This window comes from Schistocerca serialis, chromosome 2 (assembly GCF_023864345.2).
Source record: "Schistocerca serialis cubense isolate TAMUIC-IGC-003099 chromosome 2, iqSchSeri2.2, whole genome shotgun sequence".
Classification (NCBI taxonomy): Eukaryota; Metazoa; Arthropoda; class Insecta; order Orthoptera; family Acrididae; genus Schistocerca; species Schistocerca serialis.
In genome coordinates, this window is record NC_064639.1 from 595,958,094 (window position 1) to 595,985,561 (window position 27,468).

Here is a 27,468-nt window from a genome sequence, read left to right on the forward strand (position 1 = left end):
GTGAGTCTCAAAGCGCTATCAGCGTGCATCTGGGACAATGACTCTGTATCGGGAGTTAAAAATAATGGTGTAGAACGGTCGAGCAGCTCTTCATATGCCACACATTTCTGCAGTCAGTGCTGAGCGACGCTTTAGGTGGCGGAAACAGCGACGCCACTGGACACTGGATGACTGGATGTGGAGTGATGGATCACCATTTGCAGTGTCAACAGCGGAGTGCGGGGGAGGTGCTGTTGCGGTGTTGAGGCGTCTTTCGTGGTTGTGTAGTGGTTCCTTAATTGCGCTTAAGAAAATGGTAAATGTGGAGGCATATGAAAACATTTACATAACGGTAGAGGAACAGCAAGGAGGCGATGTTTGTTTGTATCAGTATGACAACACACCTTCTCAAGAACTAGTATATGAGAGCCAATAGTTTGTGGACGATGACATCCCTGAAATTGACTGACTTGGCCAAAGTCCCGACCTGAACCCAATGGATCACCATTGGGGCGAGTTGGAGCGTCGAGTTCGCTCCATTCCCTCCAGGTCCAGCATAATTCACTTTTCTGGTATAGACTCTTGTGAAAGAAAGGGCTGCTATTCCTCCAGGCATTCAGACAGCTCGTTAAGTGTCCCCAGCAGTACGAACGCATCCCACATTACTGTCCACTAACAGATGTCCGGTTACTTTTGATCAGCTAGCGTACACGCAGTTGGAAAATTTCACTATAAATGAGAGAATGAGGGTACAATCGGTTATCTATATATAGGGTACATCAAAAAGAATCATCCGATTTGGCGCGTCTATATTTCTGAAACTAATAAACATGTATAATGAATTTTGTATTTTGATGAACCAGAAACTCAAAACTTTTTTTTGTACATTTTCATAGGTGTTCAATATGCCTCCCTCGAGACGCACGGAATCTGTCAATCGGTATTCAAATTGTTCCCACACTGCAGCAAGCATGTCTTGAATTACACCTTCCACAGCTGCTGTTATGCGGTATCTCAGTTCATTCATTGTTGGTAACGAGGCACATAAACAGAATTTTTTATAAGCCCCCACCAGAAATAATCACATACAGTCAGGTCCGTTGACCGTGGAGGTCAGTAATGTAAGGCTGAATCATTTGGTCCAGTGTAACCGATCCTTTTTTTTTTCTCTCTATTGTATTTCAATTCCACATCGGGGCGGGCTGGCAGCAGCATATGCACTGCTTTTCAGCCGAAAGACATAGAACAAACAATAGAAGACATTTAAAAATATACGAAGGAGAAAATATGATGGACATAGATGCAAAAAAGGGGGAACATCATGGAAGGCAATAGACAAAAAAAGGGGCGACTGTAAAATGGAGATAAAAACCGCAAAAAAGTAGCACACACAAAAAACCATACACTGGGACAATTAAAAGAATACAAGGCACAGTATGACCGGAGCATAAAAGTATCGACAGATGACGTAGCACATAACAAACACTGACAGTGAAACTCAAGGCAGCACACAATTAAAATCACACCTCTTGACGCACAGGAGAAACAGCACTAAACACAACACTGACGTGGCACGCTGACGACGATCAAAATGGAGGATCTGCCAGGCGCAAGGAGATCAGGGAGACCGGAGAAAAAATGGTTCAAATGGCTCTGAGCACTATGGGTCTGAACATCTGTGGTCATCAGTCCCTAGAACTTAGAACTACTTAAACCTAACTAACCTAAGGACATCACACACATCCATGCCCGAGGCAGGATTCGAACCTGCGACCGTAGCAGTCGCGCGGTTCCGGACTGAGCGCCTAGAACCGCTACACCACCGCGGCCGGCGGAGACCGGAGAAAGGGAGGGAGGGAGGGAGGGGAAGAGAGGGGGGGAGATGGGCGGGGGGCGCGCTGAAGAGGACCAAGTAGGGAGGGATGTGGGCAGGAAAGAGGCAAGGATGGGGTGCAGGGTCTCAGGGGGGGGGGAGGAAAATCCGCTCTGGGAGAAGGAGGAGAGAGGAAAAAGGGGGCTCTGGGGAGGGGGGGGAACAAGGCCAGGTTATAGTTGGAAGGAAGGGTAGATGTCACGGCGAAGTTCATCATCCGGGACGGGGAGGCGCTGGAAATTGCCCTGATGAAGGAGATGGAGGGTGTGGAGGTGGAGAGAGGGAGGAATACAGCGATAGAGGCACGGCAAAGGGCGGGGGGTGGAGACGGAGGAAACCAGAGGGTGGGGGGGACCAAGCCTGCGGACAGTGTGAAGGATGCGGAGATGTTGGAGGAACAGGAGGAGGTGGGGGAAGGGGATGAGTTCATTCAGGAGCCGTGTGGGGGAAGGAAGGCGGATACGGAAGGCATGGCGGAGCGCATGGCGTTCAAGGATTTGGAGGGCCTTGTAAAAGCGGGTGGGTGCAGAGATCTAGGCAACGCTGGCGTAACAGAGGATAGGACGGATGAGGGCCGGTCCATCGTTCAGTAACCAGTTGATTTAAAAATTCTCGCACTTCCAGATACCAGTGTGGTGGCGGCCCATCCTGTTCGCAAGTGAAGTCGTTCGAATCAGTCTCCAACTGTGGGGAGAGATAGTTCTCAAGCATATTGAGATATATGCTCCTTGTAACAGTGTTTCCCGTGAAACTGCACAAAACACAGCACACTGCTGCTACCTAGCGGGAACCGTTTAAAACTTGAGAGCTTGCTCTTTCCAGCAGTACATGCACATATCTCAAATAACATAATAGCTATGATTTTTTTTAACTTGGATGGTTCTTTTTGATACACCCTATATTTCTATTAGTCGCAACTTAAATTGCAGTAAAGCCATGCTATTTACAACTTTTTATCCCACAGTCAACGTTCTATCAAAATAGTCAAATTACATTAAAAGTATAAAATGGTTCAAATGGCTCTGAGCACTATGGGACAACATCTGTGGTCATCAGTCCCCTAGAACTTAGAACTACTTAAACCTAACTAACCTAAGGACATCACACACATCCATGCCCGAGGCAGGATTCGAACCTGCGACTGTAGCGGTCACGTGGTTCCACACTGAAGCGCCTAGAAACGCACGGGCACACCGGCCGGCTTAAAAGTATAAATACTGTACAAATACAAAGAGCGTACTGTACACAGGTGCAACCAGCCACATAGGAAGTTGTGATCTAAGAGCTGGATCTGCTGTGAATGCTTTCATTTTGCATTGAGCACCAAACCTGACTAAAGTTTATTCTTTATATAATTATGTGACACTCTCTCCATAATTCCTATATAATGTATGTATGAATACTCTTTCTATGGGTTACTAGCTGTAGTTACTGTATACGCTTTACATATAGTTTGTTCTCCGTTGATACAGGAGACCCGTGGATGGTCTGAAATCTCAGTCAATAATAAAACTGGGTTACACAAGACAGTTCCTAACATTTAGGAAAACTGTCGAATGCCGACTGCATAAAATATTCCAATGAATTAGAACATTTAAACATTTACTCAGTGCAGTTTGTGCTTTGCACAATATCTTCTGACCTGGCAACAGTTTAAAAAAAGTCCGGCCGTGATAATGAAAGGAAGAGGGCAGTTTCGGTTTAAAACAGATACTGGTCAAACTATTCTTCTGTGGCCAACAAAACCATAAATGCAACTTGCTACACACACGAATAAATGGTTCAAATGGCTCTGAGCTCTATGGGACTCAACTGCTGAGGTCATTAGTCCCCTAGAACTTAGAACTAGTTAAACCTAACTAACCTAAGGACATCACAAACATCCATGCCCGAGGCAGGATTCGAACCTGCGACCGCAGCGGTCTTGTGGTTCCAGACTGCAGCGCCTTTAACCGCACGGCCACTTCGGCCGGCCCACGAATAAATGTTATGTATCGATCTGCAGAAATGAATTTAATCGAAGTAGCCCCCAAAACTATTAATACGTGATAAAACAATTGCAGATTTAACCATCTATCACGGACGGTGCGGGATGAGCACGCAACGGCCGGTACACGGGACGTGGAGACGGGCCGGCACCCGTCAGTCGGCAGACGCTGGGGAGCGGCCGTGCAGACTCGCGGGCTGACACCCACAGCTGACCTCAGAGCGACGCTAATTTGTTTAGATCCCGCGCCTGTTAACGTGCCTCCACTACGTCAGCAAGCGTTGACCTTACAAAATACACGTAATAACTTTTTGCAATCGCGTGCTCCGCGCTGCGTCAGTGTAGCCACTGGCGCCATGTGGAAGTTTTTGTGACAGGCGCAGCTGAATCAGAACTGGCATCAATCTTAGATACGAACACAGTCAAAAACAAATTTTCCTGAGAAATAAACGAATAAGTGTGCTATGGTTTTAAAAAACTCACAGCAATAACAGAAAATAGTCCAAAGGAACGTCTTTTGAGTCACGGGTTCTTTGCGCAAAGAATTATCGCAGTGAGTGAAGGAGATAATAAATGACTCTCACTCACTCGTGTAAAAGCATTAATATTACCAGTAGCATTATCACTCTAAGCCATTGGCATTTGTCCGATTAAGAATCCTACACTGCACTATCCCATCAAAAGTATCCGGACACCTACACTGAAGCGCCAAAGAAACAGGTAGGCGTATTCAAATACAGAGATATGTAAAGAGGCACAATACGACACTGCCGTCGGCAACGCCTATATAAGACAGCAAGTGTCTGGCGCAGTTGTTAGATCGGTTACTGCTGCTGCAATGGAAGGTTATCAAGATTTAAGAGAGTTTGATCGTGGTGTTATAGTAGGTGCACGAGTGATGAGATACAGCATCTCCGAGGTAGCAATGAAGTGGGGATTTTCCCTTATGATCATTTCACGAGTGTACCGTGATGTCAGGAATCCGGTAAAACAACAAATCTCCACATCGCTGTGACCGGAAAAAGATCCTGCACGAACGATACCAACGATGACTGAAGAGAATCGTTCAACGTGACACAAGCGCAAGCCTTCCGCATGTTGCTGCAGATTTCAATGTTGGGCCATCAACAAGTGACAGCGTGCGAACCGTTCAACGAAACATAATCGATATGGGCTTTCGGAGCCGAAGGCCCACTCGTGTGCCCTTGAACACTGCACGACACAAAGCTTTACGCCTCGCCCGGGCCTGTAAAAACCGACATTGGACTCTTGATGACTAGAAACTTGTTGCCTGGTCGGACGAGTCTCGTTTCAAATTGTATCGAGCGGATGGACGTGTACGGGTTTGGAGACAACCTCACGAATCCATGGATTGTGCCTGTCAGCAGGGGACTGTTCAAGCTCGTGGAAGCTCTGCAATGGCGTGGGGCGTGTGCAGTTTGAGTGATATGGGACTCCTGATACGTCTAGATACGACTCTGACAGGTAACACGCACTTAAGCATCCTGTCTGATCAACTGCATCCATTCAGTCCATTGTGGATTCCGACGGACATGGGCAGCTGTAGCAGGACAAGGTGACATCCCATACGTCCAGAGTTGCAACAGAGTGGCTCCAGGAACACTCCTCTGAGTTTAAATACTTCCGCTGGCCACCAAACTTCCCACATATGAACATTACTGAGCATATCTGCGATGTCTTGCAACGTGCAGTTCGCAAGAGATCTCCACCCCTCGTACTCTTACGGATTTGTGGACAGCCCTGCAGGATTCATGCTGTCATGTCCCTCCAGCACTACTTCAGACATGTCATTTTGCGGCACTTCTGCGTGCTCGCGGGGGCCCTGCACAATATTAGGCAGGTGTACCAGTTTTGTTTGACTCTTCAGCGTATTAGTGGACATTGATAGGACGGCTTAAAGTCTGCTGGGGACTTTCAGTGAGGTATCTGAATGTCTGTGGAGGAATCGCAACCCATTTATCACAAAGGTTTTCGACTTTCTTCAGATCGTGTCTCTAGGTATGAATGTTGTTGTCCTTAAACCACTGCCTCACAGGTACTGCTTTGTGACATGCGGCATTGTCATGCTGATACAAGCAATTATCGTCTCCGAACTGTTTGAGCACTGTACGCAGTACGCAATGCTGTAAAATGTGTACATCCTTGTGTCTTTAACATTTTCTTAAGTGCAATAAGGAGACAACGAAAAACAACCTCCCCTCACACACACACCTTAGCACTGCCTCCTCCGTACTTCGCCGTAGGCACTGCCCATCACGGCAGGTGACTTTGTACAGGGATTCGGCAAAGCCATACCCTACCATCGGACTGCCACAGCGCATAGCACGTTGCATCACCCCAAATCACTCGTACTCAGTCATCCACTGTGCAGTGGCAGCACTCTTTACACCACCTCAAGCGTCATCTGGCCTTGACACAGACGTGTGTGGCCTACGAGAAGCTGATCGACCATCGCACGCCATTATTTTTAACTCCCTTCTTACGAGGGTGCATTGTCTGGGACAACGAAAAACACGCTGCCCCCCTCCTTCTCCCCCCCCCCCCTCCCACACACACACCTTAGCACTGCCTCCCCCGTACTTCGCCGTAGGCACTGCACAGTTGGCAGTTTGGAACTTAACGAGTGACTCCCCTTCGCTGATTTCGGGGATTTTTATACAGCCACCCTCCGCACCGCTCGACGCTCTCTGTCTCTAGCCGAAATTGTGAGCGAGGGTTGAAGTCAAATATTTACTGATTGATCACTGTCACTCCCATAATGTATTCGAAGGTTGAAGTCGTTTGGGTGAAACTTACGTTACTGCAAACCAATAACGAACATTGGAATCAAAATATACTGAGGGAAACGAAAAATTGAAGCCGCAAAATTTACGCTCAAACATTATTATTGTGCCATCGGCAGCTAAGGTAAAGTAAGACTGCCAGCTTCAAGAAGAAATATAGTTCACGAAATCAATGCACTGAATCCAAAATGTGTTTATTCTTTAGTTGTAGTACAGTGTAGTCTCTTGTTGAAGATTATAACGCAGTGTCACAGAAACGCCAGCTGAATTCTACTTTTCAAGATAGAATTCTTGGACGCCTAACATCAAGTAAGATAACGACCACAGCTCAGCAACCTTGATGTACCATAAACTGCGATTTCTATGTTTAGTCGACAGTTCCGAGAGGAAATTTTTCCACGTACACCAGCAGAAGGTCATCGAAGAGTAGCTGCTACACAGCAGTGCCAATACCTGATTTTAACTTTATCATAAAAACCAATACCACGGCAAGACAACTGTTTTAAAAGCTTACAGATGTTTCTGGGGTTTCAGTATTCCTCTGTCTCAGGAGAGTTGGCTTGTACGTCAGACGTTCAACTGTGTGATTTCCGCTGACAAAAGTTCAGGGGTAAGTCTTTTCATTGGTCACCAACATCAAGATTGAACCACGAATGAATAGAGGGGCGTGCTGTTCACATAGAATTTTGGCTTCAGTTTGCAGAATCATTCTCGAAGCACTTTCATCTGGAGAGAAAATGGTAGTCGATACAATTAACACAAACATCTTGTAAAGACACGGTGTTGGTGAGGGCATAGTGCAGGGAAGGAATGCGTTAAGTGAGCGCACAGAATCTCACATCTTTGTTGGTGGTCAGGGGAATGCTGTTCATATCCATAGGTACGTAGATTACGTACTGTAATCGTATGTTTCATTTTTCCGAGGTGTAGTTACCTCAAGTATTCTATTTACGAAAAATATCCTCCATCTGCATCGAGCCGTTATGGGGGGACTGGCCAGAGAGCTCTTAAACCACGTCAGTGAGAACATGTGATGTAGCTACCAAGTATGTGTGGCGGCTATAAAAGAGATGTAACCATATCCGCTATTTGTTGTTGCTAAAGACATTTTTTGGTTTTATTATATTATTGTAAAAAAAGTGTATCGTCGTTTTCAGAACTACCCTAAATACATGTTTTGGACGTTATTGTGTACCCACATATTCCGTGACCGCATTTCGCTTCGTTCTGTATAACCATTCCAACATCCTATTCACGTAGTATGCACTCATTTCTTGATTATGCTTGACTTTTAGTCCCTGCGCCGGAAAGAGATCTTAAAGTAGGTGCAATGCTTATCAAGAACGGAGTTGGATGCCCGGAACTGGTTGTGCACGTCTTCAGAATGAAGTGTAGTGAATGGAACAAAATTGATTTAAAAGAAAGAAAACTTTTTTTTTTTTTTTCAACGTCCGATTGGTCGCGCAGTTAAAACCACAGTGAGAATCCGGCGAACCGTTTCGCAGATGTGTGTCTCTAGTATACCCTCCCATCGCCTCACGTCGAACTTTAAAAGTTCTGAACGTACCGCGAGAACGTGAAGATGCCTAGAGCAATAAATGGTTCAAATGGTTCAAATGGCTCTGAGCACTATGCGACTTAACTTCTGAGGTCATCAGGCGCCTAGAACTTAGAACTAATTAAACCTAACTAACCTAAGGACATCACACACATCCATGCCCGAGGTAGGATTCGAACCTGCGACCGTAGTGGTCGCTCGGCTCCAGACTGCAGCGCCTAGAACCGCACGGCCACTCCGGCCGGCGAGCAATAAATAGTCTCCCGCCAAATGTGAAATGCATGCTGTTATTCAGTTTATATACGCTGAGGGGTTCCCCCTGATTTCATGCAATGCACATAATGTTAACTGTCATGCTTGACAGCTAAGTGCGGCAATGGTACAGGAACTTTGAATTAGGACGTTCATGATGCAGGCGGTCAGGGAAGGAAGGGAATGTCAACCGACGATCTTGTTCGGCGAGTGGATCAGGCGATTCGAGAAAATCGTCTACGAAGGGCACTTCAGAACAAGAGAAGAGGAGTGTTGTCATCAAGCATTACCCTTCTTCATGAAAATGCTAGACCGCAGCTGCAACAAAAACGGGACAGTTTTTATACAAGGTGAACATTAATTAAGCCGACAAACAGCAGGGATTGATTTCTGACTGGAAATGGAGGAAAAAAAGTTTTCTTTATTACCTCAACTGTCGTTAGCTTTTCTTGTAATACGCAGTTCTTCGGCCAAAAGTACACTAGTAAAGTAATTATCTAACATTGTATTTCTTCCAGAATTTTTTGCCTAGTTCCTTCAGTGATTGCTATCCTTTCTTCTTTCCAGTGTATATGATGTCATCCACGGCATAACGACTGTTTCACATCTGTAAGCCAAAAGACTTGTCAGGTTTTTTACGAGTACTGTACGTCATACTACACTTTCCTCTAAAAGAAACGCGTTGTTAGTCTGCAGTAAAGACTTGCACTCGGATCAAGGGCAGTTTTATAGCTATAGGTAAACAATCTCCATGTATTACTGACATGTGCTAATCTGTCCCTTTCAAGTGGTGTTCCTTATGTTCTTGTATCACCAGACCTGGTCATACTGCGCATTTCTTCTAATATTTTTGCCGAGAAGCAAGATTGATAGTAAGAAATCATTTCACCAGACAAAAAAAGTTCCCTTATAGTAATATGAGAATTCTTTTTTACAGTAGGTTAGATCAGTATCCCAACAAACGGTAACGGTTTGTCATGGTAACATCTTGCATTTTCCCTTCTCGCTAGGCCAGCATCTTCCTTTTTGTTTCTATTCTTTAGAATTTCGTCCCACATTTCTATTGGGAAAAAATATTGACAGAACCGTTTCATATCCGTTTTATGCCTCTAGCAGGTTCTTGGTAATTATTAAATGTTAGTTTTCCTCTCTGTCCCTCATTTAGCAACTCTGTGATTCATTACGAATTGGTAATAACCTGTTATCTGTACTGGATATCAATCTCCAACAAATGGCACCTGGTCCTCAGCGTCTCTGTCCAAATATTCACTTGAAGCATTAGTTAACTTTGCTGTAAATGGTGATCATCAGTGAATATATGTATGGTTCCTTTCTGAAAGATACCGCCGAGTTCTCTCCGTCTTTGTCCAGTACGAAATTTTTGTTCGTTCCTATCGACTTCCATGTCGCCGGGACATCGAATAATGATCTTTCTTGTGAAATGGCAAATGAAAGGAAGACCAGTAGTTGCGATGCAGCAGAGGAAAATATGGATAAAAGATAATAATCTTTCAACTGACTCGAGGAACAAAACAGAAGCTATTTATGAATTAATGGATAATGGCGATCGGTAAACAGTTATGTTTAAATTGTCCTTTTAGCTGCATTTGTACTATCATCATACTCTTTTTCGGCAACAAAGAATCGAACACTGATTTTTTTTCTTTATTTTTATGTTTTGAAAATGCTGCAATACCCCGTTTTTTAAGGAATAAAAAAACATTGTGTTCCCTTTGAGCCCGTGAATAGCCATTCTAAGAATCTGCTATGTAGTGGTATAATGTTTATGTGTAAGTACCGATGAAATTAATATATAGCTAGAAAGATTTTGAAGGAAACTTCATAAACGCGTTCACTACGGCGCAAACTTGAAAAAACGGAGAAATGATCAACAGAGGAAAAACATTATCATATTTTTTCCGTAGTGTTACTTGTCACTAATTAATAGCATATATGGACTATAAATTAATGTGATACATCACAGTATAATCAGACCAAAGTCTCACTGTAACGCGCTGTTCCTTTCGGCGTTAGTAAACAATACAGGCCCTAAGTAAATTCTACTGGTGCTAATTTTCAAAAGAAATGATAATGTTCATCAGATAAATCAAAGTGAAAACTGTTATCACACAGTACCAAAACTTTAAAGAGTGTCGGTATAGGGAAATAAGTACAATATCTCGTCAAGCTACATTCAAGTCAGTTTTTGTTTTTTCTCGATTGCTAAACTCACAGGTAAGCTTCAGTAAAGGTGATTTCTTTAACTACAGGAGACTTCAGTATATCGTAGGCCATGCTTATACTCGCTCACTGCCACTGGACGCATTATCTGTATGTCATTGCTCATGTGCTGTATTTGAATTAAGCGCAAGCCACCACGTGCGCGCGCACTTTGCCGCACTCCGTCCTCATTTTGTTCTCTATCATAGGCTGCCATCTGGTGGCAGCCACGAGAACGTCATACTCCCGTCGTTCTTTTGTTCTCAACGCCATATTGATTTGGGCACGGTGTTGCTTCGCGTGGTGCTGTTAGTTCAGTTTCTCTGGCCGGTTTCACGGGAATATTACGTATATTGCCTAGTACTGCGACTTATTCGCTCATTGAAAGTAAGTATTGAATTTCTCGTGATCGTAATCATATAATATTAACACGACCATCATACAAATCACGTGCATCTTTCCCACTATAGTAAAATTGTACGTTTTCCTTGTTTTAGTTGCGGCGTTCGCGTTATAGTAGGAACACATTTGAAAATTCAGCATGCCAGAGTTAACAGAGCTTGAAAAGGCATCGTCCTCAACAACAGAGGCGCGGACGGAAGCAGCTGCAGCCGGTTCTGGAACCGAATCCGACTCGGACGATACAATCCCTGAGCTTGAAGAAACTGGTGAGAGTACAGCTAGCAATGCTTTTCCGAGTGCAGCGTCTGGTATACCTGTGGACGCCATCAGCAAAGAAAAGCAAAGTCGTGCTGAGAAGAAGGCGCGCAAGATAATGTCGAAGCTTGGCTTGAAGCCGGTTCAGGGAGTTAGTAGAGTTACCATTAGAAAATCAAAGAATATTCTCTTTGTAATAAGTAAACCTGATGTTTTCAAGAATCCGGCATCCGATACATACATTGTGTTTGGCGAAGCAAGGATCGAAGATTTGAGCCAACAGGCACAAATGGCAGCTGCAGAAAAGTTTAAGGCAGCAGACGTGTCGGGTGCTGCTGCAGCTGTTGGAGGAACTGCAGTTGTCTCTCCCATACAGGAAGAATCGGAGGAAGAAGATACTGATGAGACTGGTGTCGAAGAGAAAGATGTAGAATTGGTCATGTCACAAGCTAATGTTAGCCGTGGCAGGGCCATCAGAGCCCTTAAAAACAATAACAATGATATTGTGAATGCAATTATGGAACTAACAATGTGAATATAATACTTCGTTATTGTTTTTGGTATAAATGTTTTGCAATCCTTCAAGCTGAAGGATTTTCTCCTTGGCTGACAATGTGCACTGCTCTGTTTGTAAATTACAGTGATAAGTGTTATTATTGGTGCCTGCCTGGACAAATCTCTTAAAAAGGCACAACAAATGAACTTTCCTCATTTTGTGCGCTCTGTTATTATGATTGCAAGAATTCTGATTTATTAATTTTGAGGTATACAAAGTGTGCCAATGTGTTCCCATTAAAGTATTTAATTCACGAAAAAGTTTTGGTTACTTTCATCTAAAGCCCTACAGTCATAATGTTGGTAGTGTGAAGCAAACCCTCTAGTAAATGTGTGTGCTGAACAGTGCAGAGCTTGTAAGAGAAACGCAACTTTGAGAAATGTGGGTTATGCCATTTGTTACAAATTGTTTACTTAGAAACATACTCTCCTCAGATATGTCACATCTTGTCATCTACCGCTTTTTATCCTTAAAATTGTTCATACATTATGCAGCTTCTATAGGATGGTAAGTAAATGATTCTACAGCCTGTGTGTTTACTGCTGTGTAAACTGCAATGTTAATCAGCACCACTGAGTAAAAGTTTAATTTTGCCATGAAATAGTTGTCATTGTAGTATGTTGTATTTGATAAACATTGAGAAAAGGTTGTGCAGCAGTTGTCAGTGACTAGAGATAGAATTGCTATACATATTCCTGCTGTTTGAATTAATGTGAACAACTATTATTATCAGTGGCTCATTGGCATGTTACGTTTACATTATTTATGTGAATATGCTAGTTGGTTCTCTGATATATGGAATAGAAGTGTTGACAGTCCCGATTTTAAGTTAATTTATTAATGGTTCTCCCCTTGCTCATTCCTTAACTGTTTAGAGTAGAGTGGTATGTTTTGTAGTTTGAGGCTTATGTTCACCATTTGTGCTATACTTATGATTATGATATGTAAACACTGCTTTGTGATTTGTTCACAATTTTCCATTTTCAGAATGAGTCGGCAACATGGGTTTGATAGAAACATTTGATAGGGGAAAGGTTATTTACAGAAGTGGCAGCAGTGTGCTGATTTTGGCAATGAGCAGCCAGGAAGTTAGTAATTAATGCTGTTCCTGCTCTGTAGTTGACAGGATCTTGTTTATACCCCTGCATGCTCAGTTAATTACTCTCATAAAGTGAACATTTTGTAACAAAACACTTGTGTTAACACAAACATCACATAATTCGAAGCACTCTGCTGTTGTTGCCAATATAGCACACAACACTGCCTCTGCTGTAAGTAAAATTCAACCAATTTGAGGATAGTGTGTACATTAAAATGGAAGGTTGGGGTGGGGGTCACCAAAATTTTGTTAACAGTTTCTGTTAGTAGCATGCATTATGTCGATGAAATATTTGACTTGTTAGTTACTGTTATGTTTTAAGCACATACGGGATGCAATGTTTTTTCATTACTTACAGTGCAGGAATGTGTATGGTGCTGCTCAACTTTGGAGTAATATCTGCCTAGAGTATGCAGATATTAGAGTTAGAATAATTCGTTACTTGTGGGAATTATTTAGATATTGAAAAGCAATTTACAAGAGCGTTGTGTTTTACCTGTGATATCTCTCTCTCTCTCTCTCTCTCTCTCTCTCTCTCTCTCTCTCTCTCTCACTCACACACACACACACACACACACACACACACACACACACACAAATTTGGTATCCTGACCCCCTTGAAATCGTTGTGGTGACAGACTGATCTATAGTGCAGCACAAAGTGTATGTTGGAAAGTAATAATATGGTTGAAAGTTGGCGAAGCAAGTGAATGTGAATCACAAATAAAAGGTTATGGTAACAGACTGATCTGCAACGAAACTTACTGTAATATTTATGTTCATGCTACATATTTCACACATCCATCAGAAAAATTGAAACTTCAGAAAACGTATGTTAGATAATAACTAAGCTTCCGAGTATTTCGGTGCATACTCTGTACATATATTATTCATAAACTACAATAATGCAAGGATGCTAACTACGTAACTTAGCTCTCATATTGTTCTTGAATATTATAATCAGGAGATTAGTGTCGTGTATTTAATGTACAAATCTAAGCATTATTTCAGAATAGGCATGGCTATTTTTAGAAAATAGTTGAGTAACAAAACCAAATAGTGGTTGTGAAATGGTCTCCCTTACTGCTATATTAGAGATTTTTTAACAACCTTCATATTTTTACTGACCCTGAGGCATGGTGTCGGCAAAACTTACAGGGTGTGGGACATACATCTGTTGTGGTCACCTAACAATATGGTACAGGTACTAAACTGTTTATTGTGTTAGGAGTCTAAAGAAAACTAAAATGACTGCTAACCTTTCTGACAATGTTCTTCAAAAGAATTAATAGACTAACATAACTAAACTGTCCACCCTGACTGAGCAGCCAGGTAGCAGTACTGGAACAATGTGCTCCTCCCTCCCCGTCCTCTTTTTCTCTGGAAAAAACACATTCAAAAGCTAGGTAACAATTTTAATTTTCTTTAGGTGCCTGACAACAAATCATTTTCACTCCTTCAGTTATATGTTGTTGTTGGCCCATGACCCACGATAAAGTTGTACTACTGTGGTGGGTTTGGCTTTTGTGTCTATCTTGGCTGTGATACAGCATTCTCTGTGCTGTTCATTGTAGGTTATGTGGATTCCTATTTTCTGATCCATTATTAAACCAACTCCTGTGTTACCCATGTTTGACTTTGTATTTATAACCCTATATTCACCACACCAAAAAGTTCTGTTTTTCCTACCACCAGATTTAATTAATTCCCACTATAACTTTAACATGTCCCTTTCCCTTTTTAAATTTTCTCACCTTCCTGCCCAATTAAAGAGTGGAACATTCTGCGCTCTGATCTGTAGAATGCCAGTTTGTTTCTCCTGATGACAACATCTCCTTAGTCATCCCTGCCTGGAGATCCTAGTGGAGGGATGTTTTACCTCCAGAATATTTTACCCAAGATGAGGCCATTGTCGTTTAACCTTACAATAGAGCTGCGTCCCCTCGGCTGTAGCTTCCCCTTGCTCAAGGGAAGTGTTCGTTCCCAATGTGTGGCTGTGTATGTTGGTATTGGTATCGGGAGATGTTTTTGAGCTATATAAGCCAAGGGAAGTGTTTGATTCTAATTTATGGGATCGGAAGCTGCTGTTGAGCTATATAGATCAAGGGAAGTATCCGATTCCAGATGATATTGTGTTTAGTGGTATTTGGGGAGTATTGTGATGTCGGTGTTTTTCGTAATTTTGTGTGGTTTTGTGCGTGGGAGGGTGTCTAAATTTGTTTATATTTAGTTTGCCCCCACCCAAAAACACCCCATTTCCCGCGTTTGTCCCGTTAGTGTCGTTACACTTTTTGTGGAAAGTGTGTGTTTGTTTTTCGATGTATTTTCGTCCTCATAATGTGTGCGTACCGACTTTATATGCGCCATATTGGAATCGTGGTTTATGGTCGTTTCCGCCATATTTGTGATGTCATGGGTCAAAGCAGACGGGCGGGATCGGACGCTTCCATATTTCCCTGCCATTCACAATTCCAGTACAGCAAGGCCATTTTTGTTTATGTTAAAAGGCAAGGCCAGATCAGTCGCTCATCCAGACGTGCCCCTGCAACTACTGAGAAGGTGTCTGCCCCTCTTCAGGAACCACATGTTTGTCTGGTCTCTCAATAGATACCCCTCCATTATGGTACACCTATGGGAGGGCTATCTGTATTGCCGAGGCACACAAGCCACTTCACCAACGGCAAAGATTGACGGAGGAGTCGTGTTTTTACAAGTTTTCCATAAGATATCGCCTTAAGTGCAATAGCCTTGTTTTCTAAAAAAAAAAAATTATTTGAATGTCTGGATGTGCAAACTTTTTTATGTTATGAAATTTATCAAGTCCAGTCGGCAACTAGATTTAATAGATATTAATCTGCATTATACTGTGTGTTTGGCTATATCACAGCCCATTGTTGTTTATAGTTAAATCCAAACACATGTAAACTTACAGGCTTTGTGTCCCAGTGCTAATTGCCTATACATAGTGTTATGTCTAATAAATAATATACTTGGTTCTGGTCGTTACATGATCGTTATCTGCTGTATCTGTTCAACCAAGAGAAATTTGTTGCACTAGCAGAAGAACAAAAAGTTGCAAATACATTTGTTGATAATATTCTGTAGTGCAAATGTTTCTTCATTTGCCACAGTCTTCATCTTAGAGCCGTATCTTTAAGACATCTTTTAGAACATCTAGTGGCAGTTATGTAAAATTGCCTGTCGTCACTCTAATTGTGGGGTTTGAGTGATAAGCCCCTCATATTCAGCTCACCCCAGTCTATCACTTTTTCCTCTCTGAGAGTTCTAAATGTGTGTGTGTGTAGCCAGTTCTTGGTGATTTCCTGATAGTTGGACGTATGTACTGATCAGCTATCCTGTCTCCTTATAATTTGTTTTCATGAGTAATTCTCCCTTTTCTACATTTAATGTTATTTTGAGCCACTTGCATAATATGTAACAGTCAATACAAAATAGGGCTTTCAAATAATAAACTGTATATTATTTTATTGCCCTAGAATGATTTGCCATAACAGAAATACAGAGCTAAAAGAAAATTAAAAATATCAAATTTATTTTCTGTGCAAGGTGTGAATAAATCCTAAGATGTATTTATGGGACAAGATCTGCTACAGGAACTTAATGAAGCCAAATTCCAAATGCAGTTGTAGCAATGAGAGTAAATTGCTAAAGCTAAGTTCTGGTAAGCAGTGAACTAGGTGAGTGGGTAGTCAGTTAGCAATTTGGGAATAACCAGAATGCCATGTGCTTTTCACCCATTGGGTATAATATATAAACAAAGGTTTCTCTAGTTATTGAAAAATTGTATCAAAAAGCATGAACTGTAAAGAGTAAATAATTTAGGCGTGAAGATTATCAGTTACCAAATAGCGTGGTGGTGTTGAATTGTCGATAGGCACACACGAGAGAAGGAAAAGTTGCTAGCTTTCGGCATAAGTCATTCCTTAAACTAGAGTACATTGTGTGGTATATTTGTGCTCTGACTTGAGAATGTATTTATTCTGAAAGCTAACAACTCCCCTGCCCCCCGTCCCCCCTACTATTCCACTATTCAGTGAGAGGGGTCCATTACTTCTAAATTATGTTCTACCAGAACTTTCCTACTATATTTATAAAAGTAGTGATTTTGACTCCTAAATTGACTCAAAGCAGAAACTACTGATAGTCATATTACACTTAAAACTAGTGTGTGGTAGCATTGGGCAAAGAGATGGAATTTTGCTACTAGTTTTAGTGCAGACTTCTCTTTGAGAGAATGCTAAAAAATTTAAGCTACTGTTTATTCATGCATTTATAATGTTTCTGTAGGTCTTATTTTGAAGAACAACCTTCATAGGTGTGAAACATTTATAATGTTTCTGTAGGTCTTATTTTGAAGAACAACCTTCATGGGTGTGAAATGAATCATCTGAAAGAGATTGTGTAATGAGTGTAGCAAAAACCAAGTAAACAAATTTTTCGAAAGGAAAAAAAAACCTTATTTGTTATTACTACACGTATCATATCCATAATCATATAGTTGGTCCAGTAAGTTTCCAATTTTTCATTCATGCAGAAAAATAGGTTTTGTTGAACTCCACAAAAGATTGCAAAGTTTATGTACTGATTTGTAGCACATTTTGTCTCACCAAGTCAGATTTTATAGTTTGGAATAAGAAAAGAAATTACTGCAGAAAAGAGTGGGTGAGGAACCAATTCAAAACACAATTCCCACATATTTGTTGTTGTGAGACATACACTACTGGCCATTAAAATTGCTACACCATGAAGATGACGTGCTACAGACGCTAAATTTAACCGACAGGAAGAAGATGCTGTGATATGCAAATGATTAGCTTTTCAGAGCGTTCACACAAGGTTGGCGCTGGTGGCGACACCTACAACGTGCTGACATTACGAAAGTTTCCAACCGATTTCTCATACACAAACAGCAGTTGACCGGCGTTGCCTGGTGAAACTTCGTTGTGATGCCTCTTGTAAGGAGGAAAATGCGTACCATCACGTTTCTGACTTTGATAAAGGTGGGATTGTAGCCTATCGCGATTGCGGTTCATCGTATCGCGACATTGCTGCTCGCATTGTCGAGATCCAATGGCTGTTAGCAGAATATGGAATCGGTGGGTTCAGGAGGCTAATACGGAACGCCGTGCTGGATCCCAACGGCCTCATATCACTAGCAGTCAAGATGACAGGCATCTTATCCGCATGGCTGTAACGGATCGTGCAGCCATGTCTCAATTCCTGCGTCAACAGATGGGGACGTTTGCAAGACAACAACCATCTGCACGAACAGTTCGACGACGTTTGCAGCAGCATGGACTATCAGCTCTTGAGACCATGGCTGCGGTTACCCTTGATGCTGCATCACAGACAGGAGCGCCTGCGATGTTGTACTCAACGACGAACCTGGGTGCAGGAATGGCAAAACGTCATTCTTTCAGATGAATCCAGGTTCTGTTTACAGCATCATGATGGTTGCCTCCGTGTTTGGCGACATCGCAGTGAACACACATTGGAAGCATGTATTTGTCATCGCCATACTGGCGTTTCACCCGGCGTGATGGTGGGGGTTACACGTCTCGGTCACCTCTTCCTCGAATTAACGGCACTTTGAACAGTGGACGTTACATTTCAGATGTGTTATGACCTGTGGCTCTACCCTTCATTCGATCCCTGCGAAACCCTACATTTCAGCTGGATAATGCACGACCGCATGTCGCAGGTCCTGTACAGGCCTTTCTGGATACAGAAAATGTTCGACTGCTGCCCTGGCCAGCACATTCTCCAGATCTCTCACCAATTGAAAACGTCTGATCAATGGTGGCCGAGCAACTGGCTCATCAGAATACGCCAGTCATTACTCTTGATGAACTGTGGTATCGTGTTGAAGCTGCATGGGCCGCTGTACCTGTACACGCCATCCAAGCTCTGTTTGACTCAATGCCCAGGCGTATCAAGTCCGTTATTAAGGGCAGAGGTTGTTGTCCTGGGTACTGATTTCTCAGGATGTATGCACCCACATTGCATGAAAATGTAATCACATATATTTGTCCAGTGAGTACCCGTTAATCATCTGCATTTCTTCTTTGTGTAGCAATTTTAATGGCCAGTAGTGTAGAACATTGTCCTAGCATCTTTATGTGTACCAATCCCTGCCACTTTCCAGTCAACTCTTATTTCTTATTATTCAGCTATGAGGTATTATAGATGCCAGTAATGCTTATACTCTTTTCCAAGCTATCAGGATTATTCCTTACAAGGGAACCTCCCCATCGCACCCCCCCCCCCCCCTCCCAGATTTGGTTATAAGTTGGCACAGTGGATAGGCCTTGAAAGACTGAACACAGATCAATCGAGAAAACAGGAAGAAGCTGTGTGGAACTATGAAAAAATAGGCAAAATATACAAACTGAGTAGTCCATGCACAAGATAGGCAACTTCAACGATAATCCGAGCTGAGGAGCGTCGTGGTCCCGTGGTTAGCGTGAGCAGCTGCGGAACGAGAGGTTCTTCGTTCAAGCCTTCCCTCAAGTGAAAATTTTAATTTTTTATTTTCGGTTTACATGACAAACTCTTATGTTTTCATCACTTTTTTGGGAGTGATTATCACATCCACAAGAAAACCTAAATCGGGCAAGGTAGAAGAATCTTTTTATCCATTCGCGAAGTGTATAAGTTAGGTGGGTCGACAACATATTCCTATCATGTGACGCCCATGTCGTCACCAGTGTCCTATAGAGTATATCAGACGCTTTCCTGTGGAGGAATCGGTTGACCTATGACCTTGCGATCAAATGTTTTCGGTTCCCATTGGAGAGGCACGTCCTTTGGTCTACTAATCGCACGGTTTTGTGGTGCGGTCGCAAAACACAGACACTAAACTTATTACAGTGAACAGAGATGTCAATGAACGAACGGACAGATCACAACTTGGCAAAAATAAAGAAAGTAAACTTTTCACTATAGGGAAGACTTGAACCAAGAACCTTTCGTTCCGCAGCTGCTCACGCTAACCACGGGACCACGGCGCTCCTAAGTGCACACACTCCTTGATGTTCCCTATCTTGCGCATGGGCTATTCAGTTTGTATATTTTGCTTATTTTTTCATAGTTCCACACAACGTCTTCCTGTTTTCTCGATTGATCTATATTCAGTTTTTCAAGGCCTATCCACTGTGCTAACTTATAACTAAATCTGAGGGGGGTGCGATGGGGAGGTTCCCTTGTTAGTAATCCCAAAAAACAGGCTACACCCTTACCCAATGATAAAATGTTTGTGCTTTCTTTGGTGTACCCTTACTAGGTTTTGTTGTTATTTTGTCTGCTATTCCAACTCTGATCTAATGATGGATGCATTTTTCATCAATAATTATGAGTCAAAGGAAAATGCCCTGGAGTTTGTGACAGAACATTATGTTTTAACATTTTCATGTTTTAACATTCTCACACACAGCTTTTCTGTGATTAGTTTTATGTGTAGGATATTGTGTATTCATTCAGCTGAGATGCTTGCAGCCTCAGCAATTTTGTGTACATTATATAAGTGATCTCACATTATATAATCACAGATTTCTGTAATGCTCTCCATTGTGGAAACCTCAGCAGCACAATTAGAAACACCTTTTCTCTTCAGTGTTTAAGGGGCTCCGGAACGCCCTATACTTGCAATGTTAAAATAACGCTTATAAATTACATCTTTCCTCACAAAGTATTTGAGGTAGGAAGTTTAACTTTTTACAGATTATTTATTGGAATATGGGCTACAACTTAACACACGGATTTTACAAAATTTTAGTTCAGTTATTAAAGATGATTTTTTTTCAATTGTAATAAAAATTCACATTTTTTTGCAATTTTTTATTTATATATTCAAAAATATACAGTTTTTTGGAAAAAGGCTGTGTTAAATTATGCAGAAGGTACTGTGTAACATTTACTGAAAGTTTGAAACAAATATGTTTGGAAGATCCTTAGAAAACATGTAATTAGTATGAGAAAATGAAAGTTTTGGGAATCGAGTGACAAAGATTGGATTAACTTTTTAGTGCATTCCAGGTCCATAGGATGGATTATCTTCATCCTCTGCAAACTCCTCCTCCAGCTTCCTCTTGTTCCTCCTCCTGTTTACTCTTGCTTGTATTTCTAGACTCTTTACAGCCCTGTTTGCAGCCCGAAGGCGTTCCTTGTCTAAAGCAAGCATTGCTCGTACCATGTTAGAAACTATCTTCATTCCCATATTTCTAAATACCTTGCACCTTACAATGTTGCCATCATTGAAAGTCGCAACAGCATCATACACACCAAAGTGAAGTGTTTCTATTCCAACAAATACAGTCTTGGGGATTCTCGACCATATAATACTATTTACACTCTCATTGGGGTTTTGAGTTTTTCCGTGAATACACTTTTTCAACAGTCCAGGTGCTGCTAAGTCTCTGAAAATAGGTTTTATCACCTCCATTATTGCATGAGGCAGACTATGCTTATGAGTGTACACTTCACCAGTTAGCAATCCTTTGTTATATTTACACCAACTGTCTTCTTCTTTGGGACACAAGCTATGTTGGGGATTTTCATCGGTTGAAGAAGTATGAAAAAAAAAAGAGCCCAAACAGCCTTCTTCATTTCGTCGACACTTTGTGTATTTTGCCTAATAGCCATTCCATAATAGTTCTGTATTTTGTCAATTACACTGTCAGTTAACCTTCCCTTCCCATCCAACCCTTTACCATCACTGAGTTTTTGTTTTTTGTACGAAGCTTTCAGTTGCCGAAGTCTTGTTCCCATTCGCTTCTGTACGTGTCCAATACACTCAAATTTCTGCACTACAACATCATCACCATAGGGCTTCAGTCCTTGAACATGTTTGAAACTTTTAGAATCACCGTCACCAAGGTAATTAACATATCGCACTTTATCACACGCCTCAGAACGCTGGAATATACTGGCAACACCAGCCACTTCCATTCCTCCACTACTGCCACTATAGTTAGCTTTGCAATTATTTTCATGTGTACCTTTATATTTTTGTGGACATCTACAATACTTTGATATTACTGCTACATCTAAAACTTTCCCTGTATACATACTGGTGGCAGATACTGCACCATGAAGAGATGTGTGTCCCCGTTTATGCCAGGTACCATTGAACGCTGCAGTCAAATCTCTGTTACCATTATTTTCCATTACTGCCTCTTCCACAGCGTTCTTCGTAGATTCTATACAGACATCTTCTACTTTAGACCCTATTAATTTATTATAGGTCGTAAACTTGGTTGGGGGATTTGGAAGATTCATGATGCCACAGAAAATTGCACCTGCAGTAGCACCCTTACCAACTGAACGCAAGGAATAAACAAATCTAATGTTGTGTTCGTAGATTTTGCTACCATTTTCTTCAGTTGCAGTTACTGCAACACTGTTCCAAAAGGTGGTCATGTATGAACACTTATCACATTTCAGTTGTATTTCACTAGCAAGTCCTACGTGCTTTATTATGGAGAGTTCCAGACCAACTTCACTACAATGAATACATCTTACACAGTTTGAAAAAATTCCTTTGAGAACCGACATATCAAATATTTCATTCACATCCGATTCGCCCATAAAACATTCATAGTTTTCACTCATTGAACCAAGCTTCTTCTGTGAAGTATTTTCTTCCCCACTTTGACTGCTATGGGCAGGTGTACTTGAGAGGTTAGGTTCACTCACTTGGTTATCATCTTTATTGTTTACAGTAATAACACATACCTTTGGCTTTCCAACATTTCTCCTTTTCTTAAAAGCCTTCAGAGGATTTCTAATAACTTTACTTTTACTCATTATTATACTTCAACAAAACAGAGACTCAAGAAACAGAATTAATTACGAATATTTTTGAGATAACGACAGAGTAAATAAACATGAAACAATCGACAATCACACCAGCGATATATATTGAACCATCACAGGTTAGCCACAACACATACTTTATCTCACATCACTAAAATGTACCTGATGAACACGGAAGTTAATAATACCACCATTTGACAGCAGTTTAACAGCGCCACAGTGGGTCACGCCCATGTAGAACACATTTCAAAAAAAATTTAAAAATAGTTGTAGTCTTCGGAATTGAATAAATTATATATCTATTAAAAGGTAATAGTCTGCAGATTCAGAAAACGCAAAAAAGTAAAAATTGAACTTTTCATGATTTTGAGCCTTTCCGGAGCCCCTTAAGTGATCATATTTTAATCTCATTGAATCAAAAGTAAATGGGCTCAGCATAGTGCTCACATTAACTCAGGTTGTCTGTCTAGCAGCTCAGTCCTTCAAATGAAAGTGCTTAGTAATAGCTAGAAATTAATTTTTTGTGATGTTCCACTGTACCTCCTATGAGCTACATCACCACATGGGATGATTGTCAATATTTAGCTCACAGACACACCCACTTCAATAATGTGTTTATAGTTGCCAAATAATCATGTTTGTTGACAGTGACACTATTTGACAAAATTCATCACTATTTCATGGACATATAGACTTATCAGAATACCCTTATACATAGTAAAAATAAATGCAACTGTTATAGTGGTGTTCACATGAGAAATGAGAAGGGGGGGGGGGGGGGAAGGTGGGATGATGTGCAATGGCAAATAGTAGTTTACCATGTGATATTCCAGCCAGCAGCACCATTATTCTGCTGTAGCAGTTTACAAAGCTCGCCTTGAGTGCATGTAGAACAAACATTTAGAACTGATTTTTCATGTTAGGTACGGCGAGGTTACTGAGCCACTATAGTATTCATTACAGATTGCATATAGCAAACATGGAAAGTATTATGTTAAGAATCAGGGTAGGCAATGACTGGAGCGATGACGTGTGTGAGAGATAGAGAGCACACTGCTGAATCAGTTAAATGTCCTCTATCTCTCACTCTGCAGAAGACACGATGTGGCTGCCTTCTTACATGAACACTATTGTACCTTCTGTAGGGAGGTGTTCACGAGATTAGTGCTCTGTACTCATACATTATTATTGTGAAAGATGAATATGACACTGAAATATTGATTGTAGAGTTGGTCAAAAGGCTGAAGATTCCTGGCCTGAAGCTTAATACCGCTCAAATTACCGTTGACAGCAATGAAAGGTTCCAACATTGGTACATGAAGTAGCGGAAAACATGACTGAGATACTCCCTGCTGAAACCATGGCATGGCATGTATAAAATGGGCATTATTACCTGGCTGTTTCTACACATTTCTACAAAACCAGCATGTGTCGAGACAAATCCTGTGTCTGTCAGTATAGGTGAAGAGAACACTTTTTTCTTTCGTTTATAATGGACGGTTAGCGGCCAGGAGCTAGCCTCATGTACGGCCATTTTTACTGCAAAATAACAGCACACAGTCCTCTAGAATACTCTCCAAGATATCGATGATACGTAATTTGTAGGTAAGGCTCATGAGTTGGCGGTGTTCACTGCAGACCAACACTATGAAGCAGATCTTAAATTTTTATGTGTCATAATAGCAGCTGAATGTTAAAATGATGTCGGATATGTTTGTCAATTTGATGGGCAGGTTCCCAGGTGACAAAAATTCTTGCTGTAAAGTGACAATGTGCACACTCTTTCTTTGAGGTGTGCTGTGGACACAACAGTATGACAGAAGCCACATTGTCCCATTCATTCTACTGATCTGCACCAAGACTGTAGGTTTACACTCATCTTCATAATGCAGCTGGCTGTACACACAGGTTTCCTACAGTTGATGTTTCCAATAAAAATTATTAAATGAAATATAAAAAACACAAATGATGCAAGTTACAAGGATGATGCCAAACTCTTTTGAGCAGTTTAAACATTATTTGTGGTAGAAGAATGTCCTGAAGTATTGTTTTATTTTTCTTTGAATTAGCTTGTTGAAGATGATCACGGAAGAATATAAAATCGTACACTAAAATATACGGCAAGATAGGAATTTTGGATGGGTATTATTTTTCTGTCTTTTACTGGAATTGAGTAAATCACAATTTAGCTGAAAAGTGTTTTCGTTATTACCAACAAATACTATTAAGATTAAAATGTACAGTGTCTGATATGATTATGTTTCTTCTCTTAATTAGTATACTTGTGTCATCAACCAAAATTACAGTTTTAAAGTCACTGAAGTGTTTTTTTCTGTAGGTCACGAGCCAAGAATGGTCTCAGTTCTGACTTTGCAGCTCTTAATAGGTAATGTTCCCACAGTATGAGGCTGGTTTTTTTCTCAAGGTACAATTTGTCTGTGTGGTCCCTCTGATTTCTGCCATCCATACGAGTGGGTCACCATTCTTCTTATTTTAATTTCCCCAAGTAGAATTTTATGATCCACACAATCATAGTCTATGCCAGGATCATAGAATACATCATGACAATATTTTTGTTGTTTAGCTCGGTCAGGACTCCATCTAGAGACTGGATATGGTCTTCTCTGTTGATAATACTTAATAGGAGCCAAATTGAGAGACAGGTAGCAAGTTATGCTGTGAAAAAGGATCAGTACTCTATTCCATTCTACTTTGTCAAATGTTTTGAAAAGATTCCAGGTGGGACAAAAGGTCTGTAATCAATCATTTGTATTACGGGCTAACACTGATACACACTGAAGTGTTCCAGGATACATCCCATAGCCATTGACTGATTACAAAGTTAACTAAGGAGTAGTACTATAAAGCAGATTTTAATACTTTTGAACATTTTGATAGAAAGAAGAGTTAGGGACCTTATGGTCTTCGTAGATTGTATTTTTGAAACTGTCTCTTGCTGGAGTTAGCATCGTCTGCCAAAGTAAACCTAATGCATCTGCTTTTGGATATTTATTAGCAAGTGAAATGGTTGCTGTTGCTGTAACAGAGTAACTGTCAAAATTGGTTGCCAATGACTTTAGTGTGTCATCATTTCTGCTACAACTATTACCCAGAAAATCAATTTCGTTTGCCACACTGTTTTCATGTCATTCTTGTTTAATAATGCCCCAGGTGGCTACACCTGAAGTGTTATCCATCCCTTGTCACTAATGCTGTAACTTAACTATCATTTGTTTTAGGGTAAAACATATCTCTATCTACCAAGGAATATATTCAAGAAAGAGGTAAGTTTTATCTGCATTACAGAAAAAAAATTCTGTAAAGAATAAAAAATTATTCTTCAGTGCTTCTCTGCTGCTGTCCTTTACCTGTGCCACACACACTGATTTCAAAGCATTCCAGGAGACAGGATGTAGCAGAGATAAGGAGGAACACACTGAAATAATAGTAACATATGAATGGAGTTTCATTAATGAATTGCCTTTTCTGCATTTCCATCTCCTGGTTGGTGGCTTTTTTATTCCCTGAGCATTGAGGCAGCCTATACTGGATGTGTCAGGTAAAGTGTTTTTCTCTGTAATTTACAAAATAATAAGTGAAGGGAATATTTATTTGGAGTGCTAAAAGTAAGAAACATTACTCTTTCTGCAAAGTTATGAATATTGTTTATTTGGTTATTGCAAGCAGTTACAGTTTTTTTAATCACTATTTCCTATCATGCAGCCTATACATTTAAACCAATGTTTTACAAATTATTTTAAATCAAATTTCCACCAACTTTAGTTTTGGAGCTAGAAACGTTCAATATTTTAGGCATGAATACAGCATGCTGTGCGTAATTAGCTATGTTCAGAATGATGTTCTGGTGGCAGAATGTTCATGTGAGGGAGGACTTCAAATGTATGCCAATTTTCCTGAATGGAACAACTCAATATGCCTTCTAAATGATCTGCTTAAGAGATGAAAATTGCTGGCATCACAGAGGGACACTCCCACTGTTTGAAGTCATCGTGGGCTGTGAATTCAGTAACATAAACACAGTTATTCAGGTATCTGCTCCCCCCCAGGATATCTCAAAGCATAAGCCATGGCTGCTTCATTGGCATTTGCTGAGCATCAGCAATATGTCAACATACTTGTTAGATGTAAATGCCATGTTTATTCCTTCTCGGTATCTGTGGCAGACCAAACATCTTTTTCGTGTGGCCTGAGCTGCCTTGTATACAGGAGTGTAAGCATCACTTCAAACAGTGCATTGAGGAAACTTGTTGCTCCATAAGACCGGCAACTTCACACCTCATGTGCAGGTCAGTTGTTGAGTTGTGCATTCAGGAAAATGGGCATTCATTTGAATCCTCATCCAAATCGAGAGTCCACCACCAAAACATCCACATGAACAAACCCAAATATATACAGCATGATGCACCCACCCCAAAAACTTTGAACATTTATAGCTCACTAACTAAAATGGATAGACATTTGTTTTTAACTGATTTGTACACAGTTCACATAAATACATCGTCTATGTGACTGAAAAGGGTATCTTTCATTTTAAAAAATTGTAACTTGTTGCGGTATCTCTCTGGAAGATAAGTAAATAAACTAAGTTCATAACTGCACATAAGGAATAATGTTTCTTATGCTTACCT

The 27,468-nt window shown here is 41.0% G+C and overlaps 2 protein-coding genes across 3 annotated transcripts in view; one reads left to right on the forward strand and one right to left on the reverse strand.

The window, feature by feature from the left end:
* LOC126457618 (phospholipid-transporting ATPase IF-like) overlaps nt 1–27,468 on the reverse strand; it is a 650,785-nt gene that overhangs the window by 334,136 nt on the left and 289,181 nt on the right. The gene's annotated exons all lie outside the window — the stretch shown is intronic.
* Nucleotides 10,902–12,146, forward strand: LOC126457621 (nascent polypeptide-associated complex subunit alpha-like). Its single transcript, XM_050094081.1, has 2 exons — nt 10,902–11,060; nt 11,171–12,146. Exon 2 carries the CDS (start codon nt 11,215–11,217, stop codon nt 11,863–11,865), a length of 651 nt encoding a protein of 216 aa, XP_049950038.1. The 5' UTR covers nt 10,902–11,060; nt 11,171–11,214; the 3' UTR covers nt 11,866–12,146.

What these genes read in the sequence shown, in the direction of transcription:
- LOC126457621 (XM_050094081.1), top strand. Translation starts at nt 11,215, where the DNA reads ATGCCAGAGTTAACAGAGCTTGAAAAGGCATCGTCCTCAACAACAGAG.